A 26,014-nucleotide genomic window follows, 5' to 3' on the forward strand; every position below is an offset into this window, starting at 1 on the left:
CTTTTCATAGAACTTAATATTTCTATTTGTTATCACTATTTCTTGTACGAATCAGATGAATAGTGATTTTTAAATTTTTTTTTTTTTAATATGAAAGAATTGACATAGATGTGATGTTTCTTAATGTTATTTAACAATTTTGTGTGGGAATTCTTGGATAGGATTAAGTGGTCGAAGATAATGTCTTATAAAGTGAATATAATTGGTTTAAATTTCCTCCACGGGAAATTATTTACTATTTTTTATTTTATTTTTTATAATACTTAATGAACACATGCATATAAGTTCCACCAAATCATAAATTTTCCAAGAGTTCATTCATCCTGCTACCACTTTAAGTTTAGCACACTTAACTTCGGAGTTTTGATGGGTTTACGAATATCACAACTTAAAACACGTGCCATAGAAGAGTGTATAACCTATGTATAGCACTTCACCTATCCCAGATGATGTGGGATCATGACATCCTATAACCTGCTCGCCCATGCCATACCCGTCCACAAATATCGTCACAACTTAACTCGAAAACACCAGAGTGACTTGACGTGAATAATTTGTGTGCGAGTTTTTGATCAGTTGAAATGAAAATGCTCCAGAGTTATACTAAAATGCTCTGGGAAGTTCGTGCCCTTCCAAGCATAACAAAACAAATGCATTAATTTGTATACGATCATGTCACCTCACATTTTGGAGGTGGGGGAATTGGAATCCCTTTGGAACACCCCAAATGGATAAATGAAGTTAAAAATTAAAATACTATGACACATGTTTCGTTCAATACAAATAATCATAAAGGTGGTTGGATGACAGTAGTGAAAAATGTCTAAGGTTGGAGTGTGAACATTGGATTTAGAAGTTTAAGTGGGAGATCCATCTAAGAGTTCATAATTCCCACAGAAAAAGTTAGTAGCATTGCATTGGCCTCCTAGTTGACTTTAAAGCTTGTATTCGGACTCAAAAGTAGCTTCATATACTAAATCTGAAATCTGAATACATAATAATTACTGTAATAAATAGTAAATATATACACACACACACACACACAAACATATATATAACACAATAAAGTGCTGGTGTGAATAGTAGCAGGTTCAAAAGTACAACTCTCTGCTCCCAATCTTTACACAAGACAGCGAGAGCTCATCTAACCTTACAGTAGTACTTTAGAATCTTTGTGAGAGAACAAACGCACTTAAAACTTATAGATGAGTTAAATGTAAATTTGAAGGTCCAAGTAGCATGTGAGTGTATGCTAATGAGTACCTACAATGATGTAGTGTTGGCCTTCCCCACAATTTCCAGCAGATAAAAGTACCTGCATCAAGAGGAGTATTTTTCAATACATTTCAAGGACCGTTCTATTTTCTTTAATTTTTTTTTATCATCAATCGTCTTCTCCTCCATGCTGAACTCAGGAACAGGTGTTCATTCAACTAGAGATCAAATTTGATATTGTACAATACAAAAAGCCCCCAAAACTAAGCAAAATCAAATTCACTTCCAAGAAGTTTATCCCTAATCAATGGTGCAATCTTAAACTTGGAAGGCATCTTAGGACATCAATTTTACCATATTTTATCATTTGAAGTTTTTGAAAGAGTAAGCAGTGCTAGCTGGCTTAGTAAGCTTAGTTCAGCTAACACCACAAATAGCATCACAGTTCACAAACTTTTCGAAAGATAACAGTACGCTACAATCACATCACATCACGCTGAATTCTTCATTTAGTGTAGTTCAAGCACTACAGAGAGCTTCAATGGCCAAGCTTTTCGGCATTCCGGGACATGGGTCCCCAAGGTTCTTTGTAGAGATGGGGATCGAACAACGTTGCTGACCAAGGCAAGCCTGCAGTGTCATTCAGACATGTCAATTAGTCCTAGTATATTGACAAGAGATCACAAGGAGAAAAATGATCTAGAAATTCAAAAATGAATAGAAAAATTTATATTGAGCAAGCAGGTTCATGTTCTTGCTTGCCAATGGGAAAAAAGAAAACAAAAGAATTTCTTTTGAGGAAAAAAAAATGCTATTGTCTCCAACTGAGTTTTAAAAAAACATACAAATATGTCTGTAATAAGATTTTCAAATGTTTAAATTCTATAAACATATTATGTAGTCTCCGGCTACAATCAGCAAGACCTCCTAAGTTTCAGACAGCAGTTTGGTACAGAAGCATGATCATGTGTAACCAAAATGGAAGACCTACTTGGAAATCTTATTCCGTTAGAACAAATTTTTTGAAACCATCTTTTATTTAGAGCAATGGCAGGATCTATGACCTCATAAAATGGAAATTAGTTCTTCCATTTCTGCTATCATAAGACGGTAACTTTTCTTTGAATTCAGATTATTGTTGCGGAGTTGAGCATTTCATATTCCAACCCACTGATGCCATAATGATATTGACCACGGTGTCGCATGTGCAATTTTTATCTCTTCAAAGCAAAAAAACGTGCTTTAGATGCTATATATAACTGAATAAGCAAATGCAGAGTGATAGGAGTTCAGGGGTGAAAATATTAGACTTAGTTGAAGGCTTGGGGTACAAAGGTAACATTAGAATCACTTCTCCAGTTCTCCAATTCACAATTGTACCCTTGCCTACGCCTGCCTGATGGCAATGAAGATGAGAACTTGGAATAAATTTCATTTGGAAAGTTTTAAAGGATACCCAAATCAAGCGAGCTGGGGCAAAGATTCTGACACAACCTCAAAATAGAGGTCTAGAACCCGCATTCAAACACTAGAATGTATGAACAAGGCTTTAACAAGTAAGGATTGAATTTTATGGAAGAGTGGCCGAGAAAATAGGGTGCAAAGATATTGATTTTAGATGGCTGGGAGGGTTAAAAGCAAGAACAGTGTGCTGCTTCTGGTTACCTGACAAACCTAGGCTGAGCTAAGACCCAAAGGACAAACCTGGTTTTTGCTAAGAAATAGGGGCCGAATAAGCTTGTCTACACCCCATATACGAGTGAAAGTGCCTGGTTTTGCATTGAATATAAGCAAGGAAAAGATCTCCATCACCTGTTGAACAATAGATAACACACTGGTGTGACAACTCCCTGGTCTGAATGTGCCACAATCTCCTTCAGGAGTTCCAAAGCTTGCGAAGTTAATTGACGTGATGTGCCACCCTTGTTCGCAGGTCAGTCGAATTTCTGGGCTTTGAGACATGAAATCCAAGTTTGATTTCCAAGAATCAGCTGGTGGAGGATCAGCCTCCAACACATGTGCACATACCTCTTGCCCAGTTCGTGTTGACACAGAAATTTTTGAAGGGTCGCCACCTATCTCTTCATGGAGAACCAGTAGGTTCTCACCGGAATTTACCCAAGTGCATGGGATGTGATACCTGAATATAATTAACCTCTTTGCAATTAGTGGTAAAATGCGTACATAATTAGGTGTAGCAGAAACAAAATGAAGTACATATGAAAGGAATCATTTGCAAACCACTAGGAAATGAACAAAAGAAATATTAATTTTCATTTGAATATTCTTTTTGCTGGTTCTATGGTTGGTTAAAAAAGGATTTTTTTCCTAGACAAAAATCATTTAATTTTTTTATTGTTTATGGAATGACTCTTCCTCTCTCTTTTATATGATTAACTTGGTGATAGAAGGAAACAAAATTGCCCTTGAAATGGCACCATAATTGTTTTAGGCATCCTAGGCCCCTCAAAAGCCTAGACTCATCAACACTCAACTTAAGCGCCTCAACCTACTACAGGTAGCCCCTTCAGACTCAAGATCACAAAACCCTCAAATGTGCACTTTACAATAGGCTCATTTTTTTAGACATACCTCTAGTGTTTAACCATTCAATCATATCTTTTATTTTTTATTTATTTATTTATTTTTTTTTTGTAGTGGCCGAATTCTCTTTTACCATTTTTTCCTATCTTTTCTTTTATGTAGTGGCCATTGACTGCATGTTCTATATCACATCACCATCCTACTCAATATATCATATTGTTTAAACTAACCGATTTTTGGTTTTGAGATTCATGAGCGTAAGCGTATGGTATAGCATTTTACTCTTACACATTTGCAATGTATTTGATCAAGTTAATGTCCATGTATATTGAAAAGATATATGCACATTGATTTAGCTAATGCCTTCATTGATGTTAATTAGTTTGTTTTGTGTGTGTGGGTGTATATATTTTATTCATAACTATAATGGGCCTTAATTTGCTATGCTCACACCATATATCATGCTTTGCGCTTGGGCTAGGAGCCCTTGGCGCACTTTGAGCCATAATAACTGTGAGTGCATGGAATAGAAAATGGAATAAATTATGTTAAGTTGATGCTGTATGAAAAAAGCGAAAAAGAAAAGAAAAAAAGAAAAAAAGAAAAAAGAAAAGAAACAACATTCAAGTAGTTGAATGATAAAGAACATAACAAGCCTTCTAAAAATTAGTATAATAATTATTGAAAAAATGTGTGATTAGCAATGTTCATGAAACAAAATAGGGTGAATGGTGTTTTCACACTTACAATGCCTGAGAAGGTTGACCACATTTCTTTTGACATTTAAATGGAATATACGTTCCCCTGTAATCACAATTCTCAGTGCAACCAGTTGATGGTGAGAGATAGGCAGGCCAATATCGTCCTATACTCTGCCCATTAACCCATGCTTGCCCCTTCCCCATGCTAGAAAGATTCAGAGACAAGGGACCCTTCCCTTCAGGAGCAAGGAATAGACCCTGAAGATGAGAAATAGAACATCAAACCAAGCATACTTAAGAGGTAACTACTTTATATTCTTCTTTCTCCTTCTTTTGATCTATTCCTCTGTGTAGTTACTAACAAAACTGGTCCAAGCTATAAGCAAGTGAAACAAAAGAGGTGGAAAGCCCTGATATACATTTCACATCAAGCACAATCCAGTGGTTCAGAATAGAGGTGCATGCGATTCATTGCATAGCGGAGCAGAGAACTTAAGTTAGAAAATTATTACTACCTCACAAGACCAAGGTGGGACTATAAACTTTCAAGTTCCAACTTAGATACAAGAGTGACTGTTCCACCAGGAATTGCTCGGGTTGATATATCTTATTTTCCAGTAAGCGTCGTTAACTGCCTAAATAGAAACATTTGACTAGTAGAACTCTTTTCCCACTTAATAAATATTATATTTAATTTTCAAATTTTAGTTATAACTAAAGAAAATGAGAGGTATAAGCATCACGATCCATTAAATACTTAGAATTAAATTGCTATCTTACAAAACCTAATTTATTCAAATTATACTTCTTCACATTTTAAGGAATTTCAAGTACAGACATAAAAAATCAAGGCATGAAGTATGTCTTCTAGCACAGTTAGAAACCTGCTCAAGTAATTTTTATGCCATAGAAGTAGCAGGAGCAGTTTTGGCTGCTTTTTTAGTTGGATACTACAAAAAGAGTGTAAACAAGCAAGTAACTTTTTACAGCAATGTTTCTATAATGAAGTCCAAAGGTTGTCGACTAATAAGTGTGTTCAAATTTCAACATCTGTGGAGCACCAATGCTTGGTCTTTGAAAATGGAAGAAGGTCAAAACAACAACTAGGTCAATGTCTAATCATGTGTTTCAAGACAACATGACACTGATGGTACCAAGTTTTTTAATCCCTTCAATTTGTACCATAACAAATAACAAAGATGTGGATGTGTTTTGGTGGCAGGGCTCCCAGCTATCTATGCTGGATCAGTGGTACACACGATACAGAGAGTTTATAAAATGTGCAGCCAATGAAAAAGCAATGCATTCTTTGAATTTCATTCCCCATTATAGAACCATTACAAGAACTAAATCCACATACCTTGTACCATATCAAGGTCTGATTAACTGGTATGGTGCTCCCTTGAGTCCATAGAGGACTATTTGCTTGATTAATTTTATCAAGTCCAAGGAATTCCCCTTCAAGTCCCACCTGGAAAAAAGGAAATATCCTAAGCCGCAATATAATTTTGAGATTGTAATGGTGAACATACGAAACATATTGCCCCTCTCTCCCACCACCCCAACCCATTCTGGGGGGGGGGGGGAGGGACCCACTCTAGTCTGTTATCATCATGCAATCCAGATCGTTACTCTCTTTTGGTAGGTCCCTTAAGCTGTACCTTGCAAGATAAGGAAATTGAATAAAATACTCCCAAAGTCCATGATCAAGCAGGAAGAAATGCATCGCCTGACTTATAACAGGCAAGAGGCACATTACCTACTTTGGATGGAGGTTGGTCCCAGTACTTGATCAGAAAAATTCATTTCCACTCATCATAAGTTACCTTAATAGCTTTTCGTGAAGTAGTTTAATTGAATACCCCATTTTTTACAATGTGTAGCATATATTTGACGAAATGAACTAAAATCTTCTAACGGATCTGAAAAGCCATTTTTATACTGTTCTATTTATTTAACCCAGCGCAATCAAAACCAGCCCGGTCAGCCTAGTCAAACAGGAAATCCTCCAAACTGGAACATTGACTAGACGGGGTATGCATTTTGACCATTTAAAGATACAAACTGGATAAGGCCATGTAATTCATCTGTATTATGTGATGTTCTACCAAACTGGGCTGGTTTGAATCCTTCCCTTAAAATGTTGAGGTTAAGAAAATTTGAGGACCAATAGAGTCATTTCCAAGACCTAATGAATAGGCTCAAGGAATATACCATTAGCAAACTGCACCTCCTTGTTAACGAGTTGAGTATAGCTTATATGTTTATCACATTGAATCCTCATTGAACTGTGGAATATGGACCATCACTATGAACCCAAGATATTTTGAGAGAGACAGAGAGACAAGCGGACGGAAAACAAAGATTAAATGGGGAGCTGCACAAAAAGTTAAAATAAAAGAAAATACAGGGGCAATATTCCATGTGTAATTGTAAATTTTACACAATAATAATGGGGAGCTTCACAAAAAGAAAATAAATAGGCAATATTCCATTTATACATAAAAAAAAACTTGTGTGCAAGTACAACAATACATATACAAATGGAAATAAAGCCTTTTAAGTGTTCATAAAGGATTTCTTGACTACACTAGTGTTCCTTCTAATGATAATAAAAATATTTGTATATAGACAAATTTGTAATTATATAACACAGTTTTATTTATATATGCAAAATAATAATAAAATATTAGTAAACATATATATACACACACACACACACACACACACACACAAGCACACACACATTATATCTATTAATTGATACATTGTACATTAGAATGTTGAAATCTTGATTTTTCTGGACCATTCTCCTTATTAATATGATAAAATATTAATTATTACATAATTTCTGCATATATTTAATAACTTACGTAATTATTTATCTTTAAAATCAATTAAAAAATACTAAGTTGAACCAACTGATCCAGTGGTTGAACCAGTGACTCATTACCTGGTCACCTGACCAGGTTGATGCCTGAGGTCAATCTGACAACTACGACCTCACCTTCATATAATCAAAATATAGTTTTGGCATAACCTCTACCACTGTAAGTAGAGAACAAATATTTCTTAAAATTTCAACAAAGTACTACTTGTCATTATTTTTCTGTTCTGGTTGAATTTAATTCACAATTTCAGTTTGTAATCTCCACAACTGGATCAAACTTACAAAGTGTGAGCACATATCAGCTGTCTATTAATGGAAGTTCAACCGTCACGATTATATCAAGCATTTTAAGGTCAGGAACCATGTCCAGGAGTTTTCATCAAATGATTGGTGTTAACAAACAAAGAGATGTCAATCTTTTACTTCCAGATGGTAGATTATCATTTCGTTTTCAGATATTCATGGGCAAGGAATAAGCATGACCAATTAATGGATCAATTTTAACATTGTGATACCATATTTTGGATCAGTTCCAACATTTGAGGATTATATCTAGATTTACAATACATCTGATTGCAAATTAATTAGAACAGAGTATAGCCTAAAACCTGATAGGTCCATTCTGTAGAAGAAAGATTCTCCTTCGCATTCTTCATCAGATCACCAAGAATGACAGAAAAAATTCCTGCCCCAGCGATATCGTACCATGGGCCATAATTCTGGAGAAATTCAAATTAGACATAAGAAACATATAATTGATGCCGATGCAAGATAAATCCTGAAATAGAGATCTAAAGTGCATACTAAAAATAATTACTCCATTTTTCAGGTCATGCAGCTTAAAAGGAAGAGATATTATAAAACAATTCTTTCTTGGGCAAGAAAAATGTTCATAATTAAAAATCAGTGAAGAAGATTTTTCATGCTATGATGTATAAGCTCTCCCTCTCCACTGCTGAGTAGACACATTTCTTGAAATTACATCTATAATCAGAGAGAAATATTCCAGTCCTACAGTCGTGAGGAACAGCTTATGGGGGCACTGTTATTTTGGCTTTTTACAGCCTTCTCCAAACTTTATGCAAGGGAAGGCATACCAGTACCCTCCCAGACATAGCGGAACCAGCTTTGAGTAATGACTTCTTTAGTTACATTAGGTAGTAGTTAAATGCGTGCATCTCAAAAGCATATCTTCATTCATTACTAAAACGTTTGGTCCATGTTTCATTGTTTAATAGAGGATAATGAGTGCTTCAATCAGCCATTCAGCATAAAAGATATAATTCCTGGTTAGTCTATAAAAGCATTTGATCAAAAAGTAAACCAATACCACTGGGCTGTTAGCCCAGATGGTATAACCTCTCCTTTCTCATAGGGGAGGTGAGGGGTTCGAGCCCATAGTGGGCATTTGTGGGTGTGTGAGTATTTACCTAACCAAAAAAAAAAAAAGTAAAGCCCATGCGTTAAAATCTAAATTGTTTTCACACTTGTTAGTTGTTGGGAATGGAGAAAGGAGTGGAACTTGAGGATTTTTTGTGGATTAAGTAGCATTTCTAGAGGAAAAAAGTAAAGAGAAAGAGTTATTATTCTCGAGAGTGTAAGATGCATCTTCAAATAAACAAAAATGGGTGAGGTCACTCCATTCTGCATAAATGAAACACTTTCCTCATAGTCATAGAAAGATGAGGGAGGGCGCTTGATTTTCTTTCCTTTTGGAGTAATCAATAGGACACATTGCCACCTTATATGCAAATAAAACAACTTTATCCAATCCATCAAAAAAAAAGAAAACACACACGCACACTCACGCACACCAGTTTTTAACAAAGAATGCTGGATTTTGAAAACAGGAAAGCACAGCGCACAAAGTGCATGTGCAAGTGCACACACTTGTCTGTATCAACATTGTCATAATCCACCAGCCAAACCATAGAATCTTACAATTCTGAGATCCTCTATAAGGAAACCCAACTCCCCTATAAAATATAGAGTTGATAAAAAACCAATAGAATTGAGATACAACTTTTGATACCGAGAGTTGATTCGTTTGATTAAGTCACTGATTCTCCAGTTTTCTAATTTTTTTTTTTTTTTTGGCTTAGGACTGAAACGACGTTATATGTTGTCCAATAGTAAACCCACAAAACCGACGTAGCATATTTCATTTTTCACAAGAACTATTATTTGTAGTTGACAGTCAACACCCCGATGAAATGATGATTTTACAGAGAAAATAAGGGTGCTTCATTTCTTACTACAAAAAAAATTTACAATGTTGCAAATGTCATTCCATCGTTTTATTAGATTGTTTGATCAGGTGGGAATTTACACACCAACAGATTCCAGATGTGAACTATCTCTGTTTTGATGTGCATGTCAAATATGTTTGGATGAATTAAAAATATTTCTCTTTTACATTTTCCATCTTCATAAGCATTTACAATTTTATAGTTTTTAATACGTAAAATGTACTCAGATTCATAATTTTACCAATTCATTGAATCTAAAATTCTGATTTCGGCTAAAGAACCACCTCAGTCCAATCTAGAATCCTTTTCAACAACCTTGATTAATATGTTACCTGACTTAAGAAGTTGTATGTAAGCCTCTAGCTCATCCTAAAGATAATGGAGTTAAAAAAACAAATCCTTAATAGAAACATGACAGCACAATGAACCATTTTTATCCTATTTTTTTCCTTATAATCAACCAAAAAATAAGTAACGCCTTTGTGCCTGGTGGTGTTTTGTTGGAGGGTATAAATCACGGACTTGGCCCAAAGGACCTGGGCATAACCTTTCCAAGCCTGAAAGTCCGTGATGGTGCTTATGGAGGGTGGTGTTTGGTTGATTTTGGAGGGTAACACCTTTTTGCATCTGGTGGTGTTTATGGATCAAAAGAAATAGAAGATCCTTTGAAGGAAATGAGACTCCTATTACCCTTTGACGATTTAGAGGCCCTATTTGGCCATGCATATATTTTGAGGGACGCGTTCCCCTTTTGAATGCCTTTTATTACAATCTTACTTATCAATATATATATATATATATATATATATATATATATATATATATATATCCGGCCCATCCGAACTTCATAATAAAGTAAATTTTGAGATGAGAACAGTAGTCAAATCCCAGCATGCATCCCACTACCACCCAATTTTAGTAATATATAGTCACCAAAAAGACTTTCAAAATCTGACAACTGAACTAGTTGTCTATGCTTATAGAATCCTGGATTTGCATGGGTACAGTAACCACCCCCTTAGGCATTCAAAATTGTCTCATAATCAATCTAACGCAAACATGCAAAGATCAGGACGACTACAAATGTAGGGCACTAATAAAGAGAGATTAATCAGATACATTAACTAGTTTTCATGTATTCATTTTGCAAAATGAACAATCTTATGTATGAGGCATTTTGGGGATAAACAGCATGATAGCTACTCCGCAGATATTATGGTTAGCGGTAATCCTGGAAAACAATATATGCAACATAAACTAGAATTGTTACGCTCAACTGTCAGGATATTCAATCAAGACTGGGGTCAGGCTAAGAATCTAGAAAGATAAACTATACCATGTGTAGCAAATAAAATAAAATCATGTCATGCAAAGAGATCAGTTCCTATGCTTCAATGAATCAGTGAAGATGCCATAAAGAAAGGAAGGAATTCTGTTACCTGTAAACCAATCATCATACTCAACACATCCAATGTATTATTTCCATTGTTAAGACTAATTTTCTCACTGAATATGAAACTTGCAACATCATGATTGCCATAACCAAATCCTACATGAAACCCCAAAAAGAACGGATATCAATCTAACTATAAATAGACAAACACAAAGACAAAATGACATATTTCTGATTCAGGGATCTTTGGCTTTTGTGTAATTCAGATTTCATGAGTTAGTTGGGAAAATATTATAATTAATTCAAAGAAAATTTATGCAAATGGGAAATAAAGGGATATAATTATATATGAAAATGTGGAAAAAAATTGAGTTATATAGCAGAAAATTTAGTTTTGTTTGCCTGATGAAAAGTTAGGGATGAATTCAAATGATGTACTCTCTCTCAACATGTCACCAAAGCCTTTTCCCAACTATGTTGGGGTGAACCAAAATGATTTAATAATAGAAAATAATGCACAAGGGTAGTAGAAGATGAGGAGGTCCGGCAATACCAGAAAACTGTGATGAACGAGTAAGTTCCCACTGAAAAATAACAGTTTTCAGATAAACCAAATGAAAAAGATAGTAATCAAGAGCTTTGACATCCTCGACAGCCAATACGGTTAGTGAGTCTAAACTCTAAACTTTCTTGACCATCATAACAGAACTGTTTGAGGTCAAACACCTGAATGAATAAAGAAGATCATTTTGCTGATGATCTAGACAGGCAGTATGTGTAATTAATGTATCAGATAGGTAAGTACAATGAAAATATCGAAGAGTTCTACACTAAAAAGGATCTGGATCAATTAAAAAAATTATTGTAAAAGAACAACAGTAGTAGAGCAGGACAGTTATCACCGCATCCACCACAAATATCAGTAAAAGAAATAAACACACACACGCACAGAGAATCGATACAATATAGCTCATCTCAAAAGCTTTACTTGTATCTCTCTCTCTCTCTCTCTCTCTCATTGGGCCATTTCTAAAAATAAAATTAACATTATATCACAATTGTCTGATTTGTTGGTCAAATCCTTTGTTCTGATTACTTTGAGAAAAGCTAAGCAATCACTTGGACATTTGTTAATAAACTGAATAAAGCATAGATAGTAGCAGCAGCAGCAGTTGTGGTAGAAGAATTAAGTTTGTAGTAGTACTCAAATGGTATTTAGTCACCCTATTCGGGAAAAGAAAAATGGTATTTAATGGTTATAGCAGTAGTGCTTATGGCAGTTGTAATAGCAACAGTGTACATGGGTCGCACCCCCATTTTAGACCTCTTTAATGAACTCTTGATCAAAATAAGTTATAATAGTGAATAGTGATGGCATTAGCGGTAGTGGCATAATATGAACAACAGCTACTAGTGAAAGAACAATCTTGAAATAATAGGCTCCAACAGATAAGGAGCCATATTTTTGCTAGTAAACATTTATGAGTATCTGAGCAGTAAAACCTCTTTATGAAAACTGAACGCCATCCTGACAAATCTTATGTCATAAATGAGTTGAATTCGTATAGTTTCTAATTTTCATTGATTAAGCTGTAATTAATTCCACAACCTAATCGTTCTGAGCCGCTGATGCAGAACTGAGCAACGAAATTAAGTCCAGAAACTCAGCCGACAACTCTCAGAAAACAAAGCTTACCCAGAATCCCTTCATAAACAGAAAACTACTAACCAGTTCAACTAGTAATGTATTTTTTAGTACAGAACAGTAGCCATTTACAATCGAAAACTAAGAGGAAAGAAAGAAGAGGCAAATGTCATTTCATTGCTTCAGGTAGAGTACCTACCTACAAGTCTTTTGTTTAAAAAAACAAGTGCCGCATGTCCTAAACTCTCGATAACCAAATATACTTCTTCTGCTAGACCAAGCTTGATGTTCTCGTTGACATTTATACTGTCAAAACAGAGAACAGCAGCGGTATAAATGTCTCATAAAATCCAAATATTGATAATTAATTTACTTTGTAAGGAATATATAAAAAAATAACACCTATATTAACTTAACTAATAAATACTTTATTAAAATCACAACAGATTTTCTTGAGAAATACGGAAAACATTTTAGAAAGATAGGAATGTATCAACATAAAGTAGAAAGGTCCAGTGCTCCATCTGGTTTCTTGTCTGAGTCCAAAATTTTCTATATTCCCAACAAAAGAAATATGGAGCTTCAAACAATCCCGAGGAAGGTACACATTAGTAAAAACCCATTTTGAATTCTATAACTATCAGTTCAACAAACTAAAATAGAACTTCTCAAAAGCCAGAACATGATATAGTTGCATTTGATCAAGTTGTGATATATTTTTTATTCTCAACACTTGAACTTAGTACCATAACTTGGTCAATTGGCACAATTTTGTTGTTCTTAAAAAGTTCAATACTTCTTGTTGTATTGTGAAAATACAGACTAAACCAACAGATAACCAATGAAATATTACTTAAATTTACAAGTTACCTTGTTGTGTACCAAAGAAAATCACTAGTATCTTTTGTCGTATTTATCTGCTCCAGTAAACTTGACTCTGTAAATGAGTTGTTACCCCAAACACCCACTTTTTCTTTATACCAACTCCATTTTGACGATGCCCATGAAAATTCTATCACACTTCTATTGCGGGCAAATGCAACATCATCAATATTTCTTTGTGAAACAACCTTGATTCATTAGCAATGCAAGGAACATACATAAGTAACATAATAATATACTATTCAAAAAGATAAACACCAAAACACACACACACACATATATATGTATCAAATTTAAACTGTGCTGGAATACTAAACTGATACTCATATAAACCAATCAGTAGAAAAAAAAAAAAAAACATAGTCTGCTACCATATTACATTTAGATAATAGCAAATATCCAATATTTAAAATATAAAAAAAACATATATGGTGAAAAATAAGCTAAATAAATTTAAATTTATCATCATACTCGTCATAATCATAGCCAACATTCTATTCTTCATCACTATCTTGTCCAGTCACCACCCAACTCTCATTTTCAATTCCCTCATAGAAATTATGATCTTCTAGTTGAACATCATCGTTGCTCTCTTCTCATGATGCTCATCATACTCGTCATAATCATAGCCAACATTCTTTTCTTCGTCTTACAAAACAGATTAAGCAGTTCACTTTAGATTATATTTACAAAATAGTTGTAAGTATGACATAAATTTTTTCAAACCAAAAAGAAAACTTGAGAAAGTAAAATATAATCATACATGTTTTCTTGTAAAAAAGGACAAAAAAAAAAAAAAAAAAAAAAGGACATTTGATGGTTGAATAAGGACATGGATGTATGAATCTTTGGGTAGAAAAGGGCACCTATTTGGAGTTTGAGTGGGTTTGAGAGCAACTGATTTAGTTGGACAAAGTAAACAAGAAAATCCAACTGACTTTGTTGGGTTTGAATGTTACATAAGCAATTCTATGTCATCTCAACTATTTCGTTGCTATCACCAGACAGCATTGTTTTAACCAAGATGCGAAGTTGTCTCGAAATACTGAACGAGATGATGCCATCCCACTAATCTCTTGTTCTGCGCCATGTATTCATCTCGAGTCCAGTGGCGCTGAGATGACTGGGCAGAATTGTCGCTGTTAAGACAATACTTCAAACCATGATTATGATAATACAATTTACGCACTAAGGCTAGCAAATGCACTTAGAGCATATGCGAGAATGACAGTACACTGAAATGGAATGCCAAGTAGAAAATTTTCACAAAAGTTAGCAGAGTTGAAACCTTTTCTCCTACTATCAAATAATATTATAATCCATGGGTAACCAAAGGCCAAAAAATAAAATTTTATATTGAGCTCTTCAGATTTATTGGCAGTAAACTGATTTATGCATGCACCAGAATGTAATAAAAAATATGTATACCTTTGCTGTGTTAAAAATGACATTCTTACAGTCAGGGAGAACGCTCACAGACCAAGCAGGAAGGAAGTACAAATTCCCCATAAAACTGACATTTGCATCGGAAAAGGTGTCATAGTTAGCAAGAAAAGCTGCACAGTCGTTGGAAGATTTATAATAGATATGTGCCTGAAAAAAAAATCAATTCCGTCAAAAAGATAATTACCATAGGAGCATAAGCAACAAATCATGAAAAGTTGTAGAAGTGTCACTATAACTATAGAGAGAGAGACTCCAAAAAGAAATTTCACCACATGATTCTCATTATATATTTGAAACGTTCAACAAAGAAATTGTACCAAAATGAAGGCATTTGTTCAGAGCTAAGCAAAAAAAACAAGGCAGTGACTCCCATTTCCCAGACAAGATAGACACCTAATAACCAATGCATGTGGTGATTTGTAATGTCTGAGAGGTAGAATGGGCTCCTAGATGCACTAAGTAGTTGGGCCTGCACTGACATTTTTCATCCTTGAACATGAACAAAGTTTTATGTTCCCTTAGTTTCTGGCGTCCGATGAATATTAGCGCCACAATCTTCTCCGGGTCTTACAAAAGAATCTTCGCCGAGAAGGTTTTTACTTTTCTAATTATTGTACAAATTGTATCTTTCTAGAATACTCTAGCACATTTTAGGAGATTTAATTTCCTTTTCTATTTGGAGAGCTCTTGTATGAATAAACATCTCTTTTACAGCGTATTCTAATCAATGAGTGAAGATAATTTTTCTTCCCCAATTTTCTCTAACATGAACGATGACAGTTATGTACCTTTGTGCTAGAGCATTGATAACCTGATGCCATTACAACGGTAATGTATCTCGGGTTTGTCCATAATGTATTTCACCCAGACCAATTTGGCGCAGCACAAATGCAAACATCTATAAATGACTTAAAAGATTGTGAAAATCAAATTATTGTCAATAGAGGTTACATGGTTAAGTTTTCGAAAATATAAAGGCAAACGAAGCAAACAATGACCAGGGTCTATGGGGTTGAGTTTGAATTGGGATAATTTTCACATTAGAGATCGGAATATCATCTTTGGGCAAAACATGTATAAGAGAAAATTTTGTTTGATTTAAAATAATTTTTTCCATAAGAAATTTTCATTTCAGTTTTTTTTCCTTCGAATATCTTTCCCATTCATCCTCTACTTCCATTCAACCTGTACAAATAGCAAACTGTCTCCTTCATCTATGAAACACATCTTGGTTCCTGGGTTAGAAATTCCTTACAATGTTTGAGTTCTAAATTCAAAGCTGTCATTTTAAATACAATTCATAATTTGATACTCTATACATTCGCTAAAAGATAAATCAGGTACACATGTTATAACTTCTAGCATACCTCTAGATTTACACCAAGAGGCTGTTGAATAGGATCTGCACTGACCAAATAATCTTCACACTGCTTTATTGCCATGTGTAAGTCACGTAGGTGGCCCCACTTTGGCTGTCTAATAAAACCTGCATTAAGTGTCTCTGTAATAAATAAATGCAGCAATTTATATGGATGAAGTAGGGAAATACTTCTAGATCTTTAAGCGATTGCCCAAAATAAAGTTTTATTGATGGACAAAAAAGACCAATAATGCTTTATGGTGCAGGGTGTTGGATATAATCCAATAGAAAAGAGTGTCGAGCTAGATAAGTGTCTAGGCAGTGACACGGAAAAGAGAAAATAAATAATAAATGCATCCTTCAGAAGGTCAAGATGATACATTCTTTTTTATGGGATAGGACCGATAGGTAAGTATACATTATACACGCCGCCACTGGCCTTGATCCCTCCACCTACGCCTTGGGAAGGTGGAGGACATGCCACCCAAGAGAAGGCTTTGGGATAGGTAAAGATGACACCCATTTGAAGAAAGTTACCTAGTATGGTTTAATCATGAGCAGAAAGAACAATGAAAAGTAGCGATTTAGCTCAAGTTGAATGTGCTACAATAGCAAAAAAGGCCAAGGGAATATGGGATAAGGCAGTTAGAAAATATGTGATGACCAATAATTTAGCTATGGGTATGGACCAAAAAAGAGATGAAAGCATGAGGTTCAATTAAGCAAACCAAGTAATAGGATTTCTTACATCTAGAACATGTCCTTCAGCATGCAGGTGTATATTAAAGAAGAACATATTTAAATCACAATTATAATACATATTTGACATAACAATAATTTTCAGCTGCACCATATTATGAAATTGAACAGATTGAACAATACATATACATATCTATATATGATAGGTAAAAGTATTGCTTTGGTGCATGGAGTTCAGGTTCACCCTCTGAGATGGTGTGTTAACCAAATGACAAGAAGTTTACCGTATTCATCTATTGGGGCATCATAGTCATAGCTTGTTGCAATTAAAGGACCTCCAGCTGTTCGTCCAAAATTCGTGCCACCAAAATACTACAAGGGGATACCAGAGCTAAGTCCGGGGGTCAATTTCTGTAGTTATGTTTACCAAATCATAACTAGAACAAGAAAAATAGAGATCTTTGTAAGCTTACCATGTAGTAGTTTTGAAATGTGCCACCTGTTTCAAAAAAACGTGCAACAGCAAAAGCCAGGTCCTCAACAGGTCGATAAGGAATTGCATAACCAAATGAAAGGAACCTGTAAAATCAGATAGGACGTTAGATAATTCCACATTTTTTATGAAAAAAGTTGAACTACCGCACGTCTTTCACATAGGCTAAATCAATGTAGATTTACCATCCACTGTAGTTCTCTGTCCACATCTTCGGCTTGGAAGGGGAATTTGGGGTAAACCCATCACAATAAAATCCATTACATGTGTTTATCTATGTTACACCAAAATGTAATTATTGTCAGACAATAAATTTGCATTATTAAACTAAAATTTTCTCAAAGATGAGAAATAATGATGCATAATGAATGTAAATACAATAATAATCTGTCAGTCCACTCATTTAAGATACTGATGCATACCTTAGCATGTCTGCATAATAGTAGTAGCAGAAGAATTTGTTAAAGCATATTGATATTGAATTCAAGAATTTAACTGACAAATATTGATGATTGCAACTTCTCTCTCTCTCACAACTTTCTTTGTCTGTACCTTCTCTCTCTACTTCTCTTGTAGCTGTCCAAAGTTCGGGCAAGTTATTTCTTGGGGGAAAAGGACAACCTCTAGCTATCAAACTTACACATGTCCAATTACACAATGCTATGAATCCTTTATATCTCCACAAATGTCAAAATCTCTTAGCCTCAACTCACTAAATGAGAGAGGGTAGAGATATACTCTTATTTTTCTGTGTCACCGTGGTATTCTACAGAATGCTGTTCAGGTGTTTCATGAAAACATATCTAGTGTGTATGGCTAATGAACTAATTATGAGCTATTGTCGGGTTAATTCCACTTTATGAAATAACATTTCCTTATTGCTTAAACCTTATAATACAACTTTTGGCTCCAAGAACTAAACCCATTTTTCCAAAAGGAAATGGTTCTAAATCCCTCAAGTTTGTGAACTATTTTGTCTTAAGACAACCTTTTAGACTCCAAAGTAAGTGAAAGGAGAACATATGGAAGAACTTGAATAGGTAGATACTTGACTATAAATATAACAAGAATCCCATGAACCAAAGTCATTATTTGAAGGATGGCCTATTTTGATTTCTAGGAAACAATAATATCGGAGCCCTTTCTATCTATCTAAGATCAAAGAACCAACTTAAATCTCCTTATTCAAAAGATTTCCTACATATATTGGACATCAAAAACAACTTTATCCCCCCTAAGGACCAAATTAGAAAATAAATGAAAACATGAACAAGTTTTTCAAAATCAATCAATCCATGTGCCATAAACGAATGTTTACCCTCCCCACTTCTTCAAACCTATTCCTTTGCAAAAACTTGACAAGTCTGCAAACCCATTAGAAACACTCCGTAACAAAAAACAGTCTCTTGGCTATCTCAATCTCCACAATAGAACCAAATAGTTATTACCTGATGACTTGTTCTAAGGTTGTCTGTTGTCTATCGAAGGTCAATTAATGATTTCTAGAAAAGGACTTGTAATATTTGGCCTCAATCTCCATTATTTAGGGCCCAAGCTTTTCACTCCATGACCATTAGTGAACTCAAAGCAAACAATGAATGAGGAAAATGAAAAGAAAACAAAACCACTTCAATGTCAAACAATATACCTGGCAACTAAGGCAAAGCATTTATGTTTTTTTTTTTTTTTTTTTTTTTGATAAGTAGAGCATTTATGTTTTTATACTCTTCTTCTTCTTCTTCTTCTTCTTCTTCTAATGAAAGTAAAGAAATTTTTATGACCAGGCAATATCCTTTTAAACCTCGAATTAATAAAAGGAAGATAACAGATGCATTTGATAACAAGTCTTAGTGATTCCTATAAAAAGACCCCAAAGGAACAATTAATACTCTGAAAACAAACACAAATAAAGGCATCATAACCTCACAAAAAGTTATCAAAGAGCTATAGTTTGCCTGTCCAAGAAAATTGATCACGGAAAGCACCAAAAATGTCTAAACTATGCGCTTCTATACAATTGTCTTACTTATCAAAAAAAAAAAAAAAAAGTCAAGTCTAAACTATGCCCACATTTCCCGAAGACCTATATAGTTCTCAACAACGATGGTCTTTAATAATATTAGCAAATGACCTGAATGAAAATATTACGAAGTTGACAAGAAAAAAAAAATGGGCTACAAAAGATTTCTCAGATTCTTTTTTTTTTTTTTTTTTTTTTTTTGTCACAAAATTCCAATGGGAATTGGTTTTAAGTAGTTTTAACTAACGAGATCTGAACTAAATTCCAAAATTCTGATTATATATATTACAAGCAAAATGAGAGTGAAATGGTGCAATAATGCTTAAGAAAGAAAAGAAAAAATTACAAAATGCCATTTGATCCACCACAATTATATGGATAGTATTGGAGCTGGCTGATTTTGGGACCAACAGCCAAGGTGGAACCCACATGTGAAGCCTCCTCCTCTTGGCATCCTTGTTTAAAAGGTTGAAGGAGCTGATGTTGCTCCAAAAATAATCAAATGTGCACCACTACATAATTCAGAATAACATTGCTACAAAATTTGAATGCTATCCATCATCATGTCTTCTCCGTTTTTAACAAATGACCAAGAAGTTTTTGACCAACAAATTCAGAACCTCAATTATTGATTGTTGTTCACTAAAGATACATTCCTAAGTGGGATATTTATGTTCTTAGAAAGAAAGATGAGAAATCAACACATTTTTAGATATATAGGCTTCTTGTATATCCATCCTTCCTCCTTTGTATTTTATGTTCTTCAGCAATGCATTTTATTACTTCAGGTTTTAAGCCACGCCCTTAAACAAAATTTTATTCAAGGAATGTTTCTACAGGAGTTCTGCAGCAACATATCCCACCTGTTATTGATCAGCAAGAGAAATATGTGTGTGAATCTTGTCTACCAAAAGCCAGGTCCTGTAAGAAGCTACCAGAACTAAGTTTGGTTATACCATCATATCATTTCCACTCATCAAGATAAACTACAAGAACAGTAAGGTAGCAGCTTTGATTTGATAATACTGCCTTTCTAATGGCTCACAAATGTACAAAGTAAAAGATTCAAATTCTCTGTTTTTAGAGATTGTGTCTACTCTTCATACTTCTGACCGCCTCAAGTTACAGCAGCTACATAATACATGAAGCAGGATATTCTTATGATTCCAATACAATATAAAGTAATTTTTTGCATTTATATTCTAGGGGAAAAAGTGATTCCACTCATATGATAAACACTTACAATTGGATCAGGTGCATCTTGTTGCACACACATCACCCAAGGAACAGTAGTATTAAGGCTAACAGCAGTTTCTGCAGCCCATCTGACATATGATTGCCCACCAACTCCGTAGGCCCACTCAACACTCCCATATTCATTCTCAACCTGTTACAACACAAAATATGTAAATACAAATATAATCAAGTGACCTCAAATTTACAGACACATTCAGCATTTACCTCAATGTCATAAATGGCATAGGGTTACGATTGTCTACTCTATGAAGTATAAAGCGAGAAGAAAAAACAATAATTAGGTAACAGGAAAAAAAAGATCGTGCGATTGAATGCAATTATGTTAAGCTTATAAGACTGAAAGGAATAGAGATGTTGCACAGACAATGCAACTTCCCAGGCTCTCAAATATCATGATGATTCAAATACTGAGTGCACATTAAACTAAGCTACCAACTCAATAGCAAAATTGTAAAATATATATATATATATATACAAGTTAAAATTGTAGGAATTAAAAAAAAATTGAAAAGGCCAGATCTGTACATCATGCACACATTTTTTTTTTACTTAGATACCATCCATTACATAAATTCAATAACAAGATTCACAATAATATTGCAAAAATAAAATAAAATAAGTTGCTCCATTAGATAATATTCCCAACTCAAATTATCCCCTCAACCATTAGATAATATTCCTAACTCACAGCAGTTAACTCTAAGTTAGAACTGCAGAGATTACTCAAGAATCTAATAAAGTAGGATCAAAACACAATATATGAAGTTTTAACAAAACTAGAAGTAAAAATGATGATAGTAATAAAACTTGATGGCAGTGACAAGCCTAAAAGCAATTGTTTCTATCTTTGACCAATATTATTCATGAAAAAAGGAGGATTGAAGACGACACTGCTCATAGAATTATATAGGATGGTTGAAAAGGACTACCTCCTAAGTGTTGTATAATAATCAAATTCCTACCAAATTAACAGAAAGTTCTGTAAGAAAACTAGGAAGTCAGATACGCTTTGAGGTCCAACATGTTCGGTAATGAGGTAAAAATATCGTCAAAAATTTAATACATCCAGGACAAGGATGTTCTGATGAATAAGTGGCAACACAAAAAAAAAAATAAAATAAAATAAAACAAAATAAAAGAAAAAGAAAAAAGATCAAATGACAAACAAATACATTCATGGGAAGTTAGAAGTAGCACTTATTAAGGATAAGATGATGAAGAAGCAGTTTGAGATGGTCTGCCATGTGTCACGTAGACCACGTAATACATTAGTACCAAGAAATGATTTAATCCATCCTAAGGGTGCTAAAAGGACAAGAAACATGAGTTGAGGCTGTAGAGAGAATATGATTGCCTTGATTTTTACTGAAAATATGGCTCTATAAAGAGAAATAATAAAAGATGAACTGACAAAGGCATTCAAGAAATTCAGATTAAGGCTTGTTGAGTAGAAGATTAATAAATCAAAGGTCATTGAGTTCAATTTGCAAACTAGCATCCAGAAAATATATTACATATGAAGTTTGAAATGTGTGCATGGTGCATTGAAAAAGAGAGCACTAGGGGAAGGCACGTTGAAGCATTGTACATGAGATATAATGAGGGTGTCACTTATCTAATAATCAGATATTTGAAAGAAAACTATAGGATACACAAACTTCAAAATCTCCAGACCTACAATTATTTTCCCATAAATAAGAAATGTTTTCTAGAATTTTTCTGTTGAATCAAAATTTAAAGCCTGTCGAGGACCTCATATCAACATTTTTGAAAGTTTTATATGATTACAGCAAGGGGGGCATGATAGCCAGAAGACATTCTTGAATTCCTGATTAATTTATCTATCATCCAAGTTATGCCTTGATAATTGTCCCATCTCAACCAATGAAGTCATTATCCTGTGTCGTCCCATTAATCGAGGGTGCTACGAGGGGTAGATGGTACTTACTTAATCTTTGGCATTATTTGCACAAAATGACCACTCTCAGAATTCAAACACACGTTTCACACTGGATAGCCTGTGCATTTACCAATACAGCAAGCAAAGGCCCTCATTTCCATTTACAAAATACATAAAAATGCAGTCATCAAATATATATAAATTTGGTACAACATCAATGGTTAGTCATACATATTGTATAGTGATTAGTCAGTAAAATGGATTACACAGAAGATAAGGAAACAGGATGTTCATAAAATTTTGTAAGAAGAGTTTAGACATCAAAATTTTTCAGCAATACAGAAGAAACCACCTGAGCAAGAATGATTGGCCCTCCTTGTGATGCAAAGAGATTTTCCTCCTTCATTAAATTAACAATTTTGGCGAGAAAACCTTGCATTTCTGTCTGCACTTACAGTAATTCAAACTTTACAGCAATGTAGGGTTTGCATATTTATGTATCAACTTAAATAAACTGTTCACAACATACAAGTTATGTAGAAAAAGATTGAAAAGTAATAGTTTATCTAGAAATAAATTCTCATAGACAAACATAACTATTGTGTACCTGGAAAAGTTCGTTTGTTGTCCTAAACTGGATTCCAGGAATGAAGTGTAACCAAATAGGGAATCCCCTGTTCGAAAAAGAGAGAAGGATTGGAAAAGCAAAAAAATAAGACCTTTAGAAATTTTGCATGCTAAATTGGAGAAATCTAATTTGCAATTTTGGAGCAAATAAAGGTAATGGACTAAGCAACTATAATAATTTTATTCCAGCTGCTGTGGATAAAGCAGAGTGGCCTTAATTTTTAGGAACAGTAATGATCTAATGGATAGCAGAGAAACTAACCACATGTCATTTATGATTTAATATGTAAACAAGTCATAAAACTCGCAGATATGCATTTTCAGATATAATCAAGAAGCCAAATGTTATAACAGAAGCAACCTTACAAACCAAAGAAATAAATAAGGAGGTGCTATATGCCACATAACAAGAAGAGTGAATAAAGAGAAACAAACCCATAATTCCATTCAGCACAAGCATATGGGCCGATCCTGAGATGCACAAAAAGGCCAGCTTCCTGCACTGTCTTCACAAACCTAACCAGGTCAAACCTGCCCTCGAAGTAGTACTACAATATTTTTAAAGCAAAAATTAGTAATAATGATGATGATGATGACGACGACAACGATGACAATGATCAAACAGTCAAAATGCTTAAATTAGAAAATATGTGATAGCATTGATAGTCAATTAGGCAGTTGATTGAAGGTGAACTTCATACATCATATGGCAGTAACATTAGCAATTTGTTGTGCACTTGTGCAAGGAATAACAAAGCTAAATTTATAGCAAGAATAATACTGAAACATGAGCATATCCAACAAGAAGAAAAAGGATACCATCAATTATAGCAAATAACTCATTCCAAAAGCATAACATAAAAAATGCAGTTACTAAAATATCCTGTAATAACATACAACCATATAAAATATATTCATAGAATTTAATTTACTCTTTCACTCTAAACTTTAGTGCAGGCAAACATTCATTAACCTCTATTCTGAAACAAACACAAGCAGAACTTGAACTTTTGTCAACATCACTATAGAATCACCGAACTTGCCAAAGGCTATAGCCTACCAGTACTTCCTCGCCTTCCAAAGTAGAAGGTCGAGGGTTCAAGTCCCCTATGGGATTAGTGGGTGTGTGTTTCACAACAGCAACTCACAAGCCCATCCATCCTTGACAACGCACCCGCGAACTCTTCTAAGAACTATTTTGGACGGTAATTACAATAATTATCAAATAGAAACATGGCTAACTTTATACCTCTCCCTTCACAGGCTCATGGTAGTTCCAGAAAACATAAGTCTCGATCACGTCCAATCCTCCTTCCTTGGATTTCCTAATAAGTTCCGGCCATACCTGAAATTCGTCACAACGATATTAAGCTACATTATCATATTACTCATCACAAGTCTCAAAATTTTCATCATCATTTGATGTATATGAATTATGAAATCAAACCCACTTCAGGTGTGCTTCGAGGATAATGTATAGAACCCGACTGCAAAATTCGCCTCTTTCCATCAATAACCAGTGCTCTGTGATCATATGTCACAGTAGTAGAAAGCCCTCTTTCCCAGAAATAACCTTCAAAAACCAAAATTGCCAATAAAACCATAGCTAATGTGTCATTTCTTCCCATAATTCAGTTCAGAAAACCAATTTGCATAAAATGGATATAAATGAACACATTTTCAATACTACGCCAAACACCATAAGACAAAGAAGTCAAGAACACCAGCGACAATTTAATTTTCTGTTCTTATTTCTCTTTTATCTTATATCTTCTCTAGATGAATAATTTATATATAAATTTATACTAGAATTCTCAGAGACAAAGAGTCTTGAACAAACAATTGTCTCATGTGGAAGGTTAGAGTGTATTGAACATGTGTGTGTGTGTGTGTGTTTTTTTTTTTTTTTTTTTGGGGAATTGTCGTGAAACATTTGTTGCGATAAAAAATGAAGAATATATGAAGAACATTAAATGCAAATAAAACATACCCAAGAGGCCATTGGGACGACATTAACAAAGCTTGGTTTCTTGATAGACACGCTGACGCAGAGAAGCTGAAAATGCCTCTAGAAGCTTTTTGAGAGATGAAGGCAAATACAAGCTGCTTCAGTGGTTATCCTGCGCTCTTTGCAAAGCTGCTTTTCTGGGAGTACTGAAACGGACAATTATTTTATTTTATTTTATATATATATATTTTTTCCCTATATTATGTTAAAAAAGAATGTATTTCATTTTTTATAAGTATCAAAAAGAAAAATTACACATAAATTGATAAATTGAGTTAGGAGATCTAAATAATAAATGGGTAAATTTCATTCCATTAACATAAACCCCTACATATTTTATAATTTCATTTATCTTTCCTGAAATTCTGATTTATATAACAGATTCTTCTGTTGGTCATTGGAGGCATTCGACAAATTTTCTTAATGTCCGTCGAATAAATATGATAGAAAATCAATTTTTCCCTTAATCAATATATAATTCATGGAAAGCCCAGTTGTAGGGGCATGTGGTGGTTTAACTTCACTGACTGACCGGGGGTTAGTGTTTCTACAAAACATAGAGAGTTCTATTTCAAAGATTGCTTCCTTTGTCTTAGCCGGGGAGCTCTTAGCGAATAGACCTCAGGATAAGTTGCTAAAACAAACGGAAGGGGAGGATCGACCCGTATAATTCCGAAGAAAGACG

General features: G+C 34.3%; 1 protein-coding gene across 1 annotated transcript; it reads right to left on the reverse strand.

Annotated features, from left to right (window-relative positions):
• Nucleotides 1-1,053: 1,053 nt before the first annotated feature.
• On the reverse strand, nt 1,054-25,333 carry LOC132277347 (beta-galactosidase 6-like; the record flags this gene model as incomplete). The annotated part of the gene is made up of 20 exons (XM_059779201.1): nt 1,054-1,845; nt 3,028-3,355; nt 4,507-4,718; nt 5,821-5,931; nt 7,959-8,069; nt 11,039-11,148; nt 12,837-12,943; nt 13,508-13,707; nt 14,948-15,112; nt 16,333-16,451; nt 17,309-17,396; nt 17,498-17,603; nt 17,703-17,791; nt 20,781-20,924; nt 23,047-23,139; nt 23,302-23,368; nt 23,757-23,869; nt 24,571-24,666; nt 24,773-24,894; nt 25,312-25,333. Coding segments are annotated over 20 exons (2,514 nt in total), but the record flags the coding sequence as incomplete, so codon positions are not given.
• Nucleotides 25,334-26,014: the final 681 nt, after the last annotated feature.

Source organism: Cornus florida, unplaced genomic scaffold (genome assembly GCF_030987335.1).
Source record: "Cornus florida cultivar Cherokee Brave unplaced genomic scaffold, ASM3098733v1 CherokeeBrave_3.0.0_Hap2_Chr01, whole genome shotgun sequence".
Lineage (NCBI taxonomy): Eukaryota > Viridiplantae > Streptophyta > Magnoliopsida > Cornales > Cornaceae > Cornus > Cornus florida.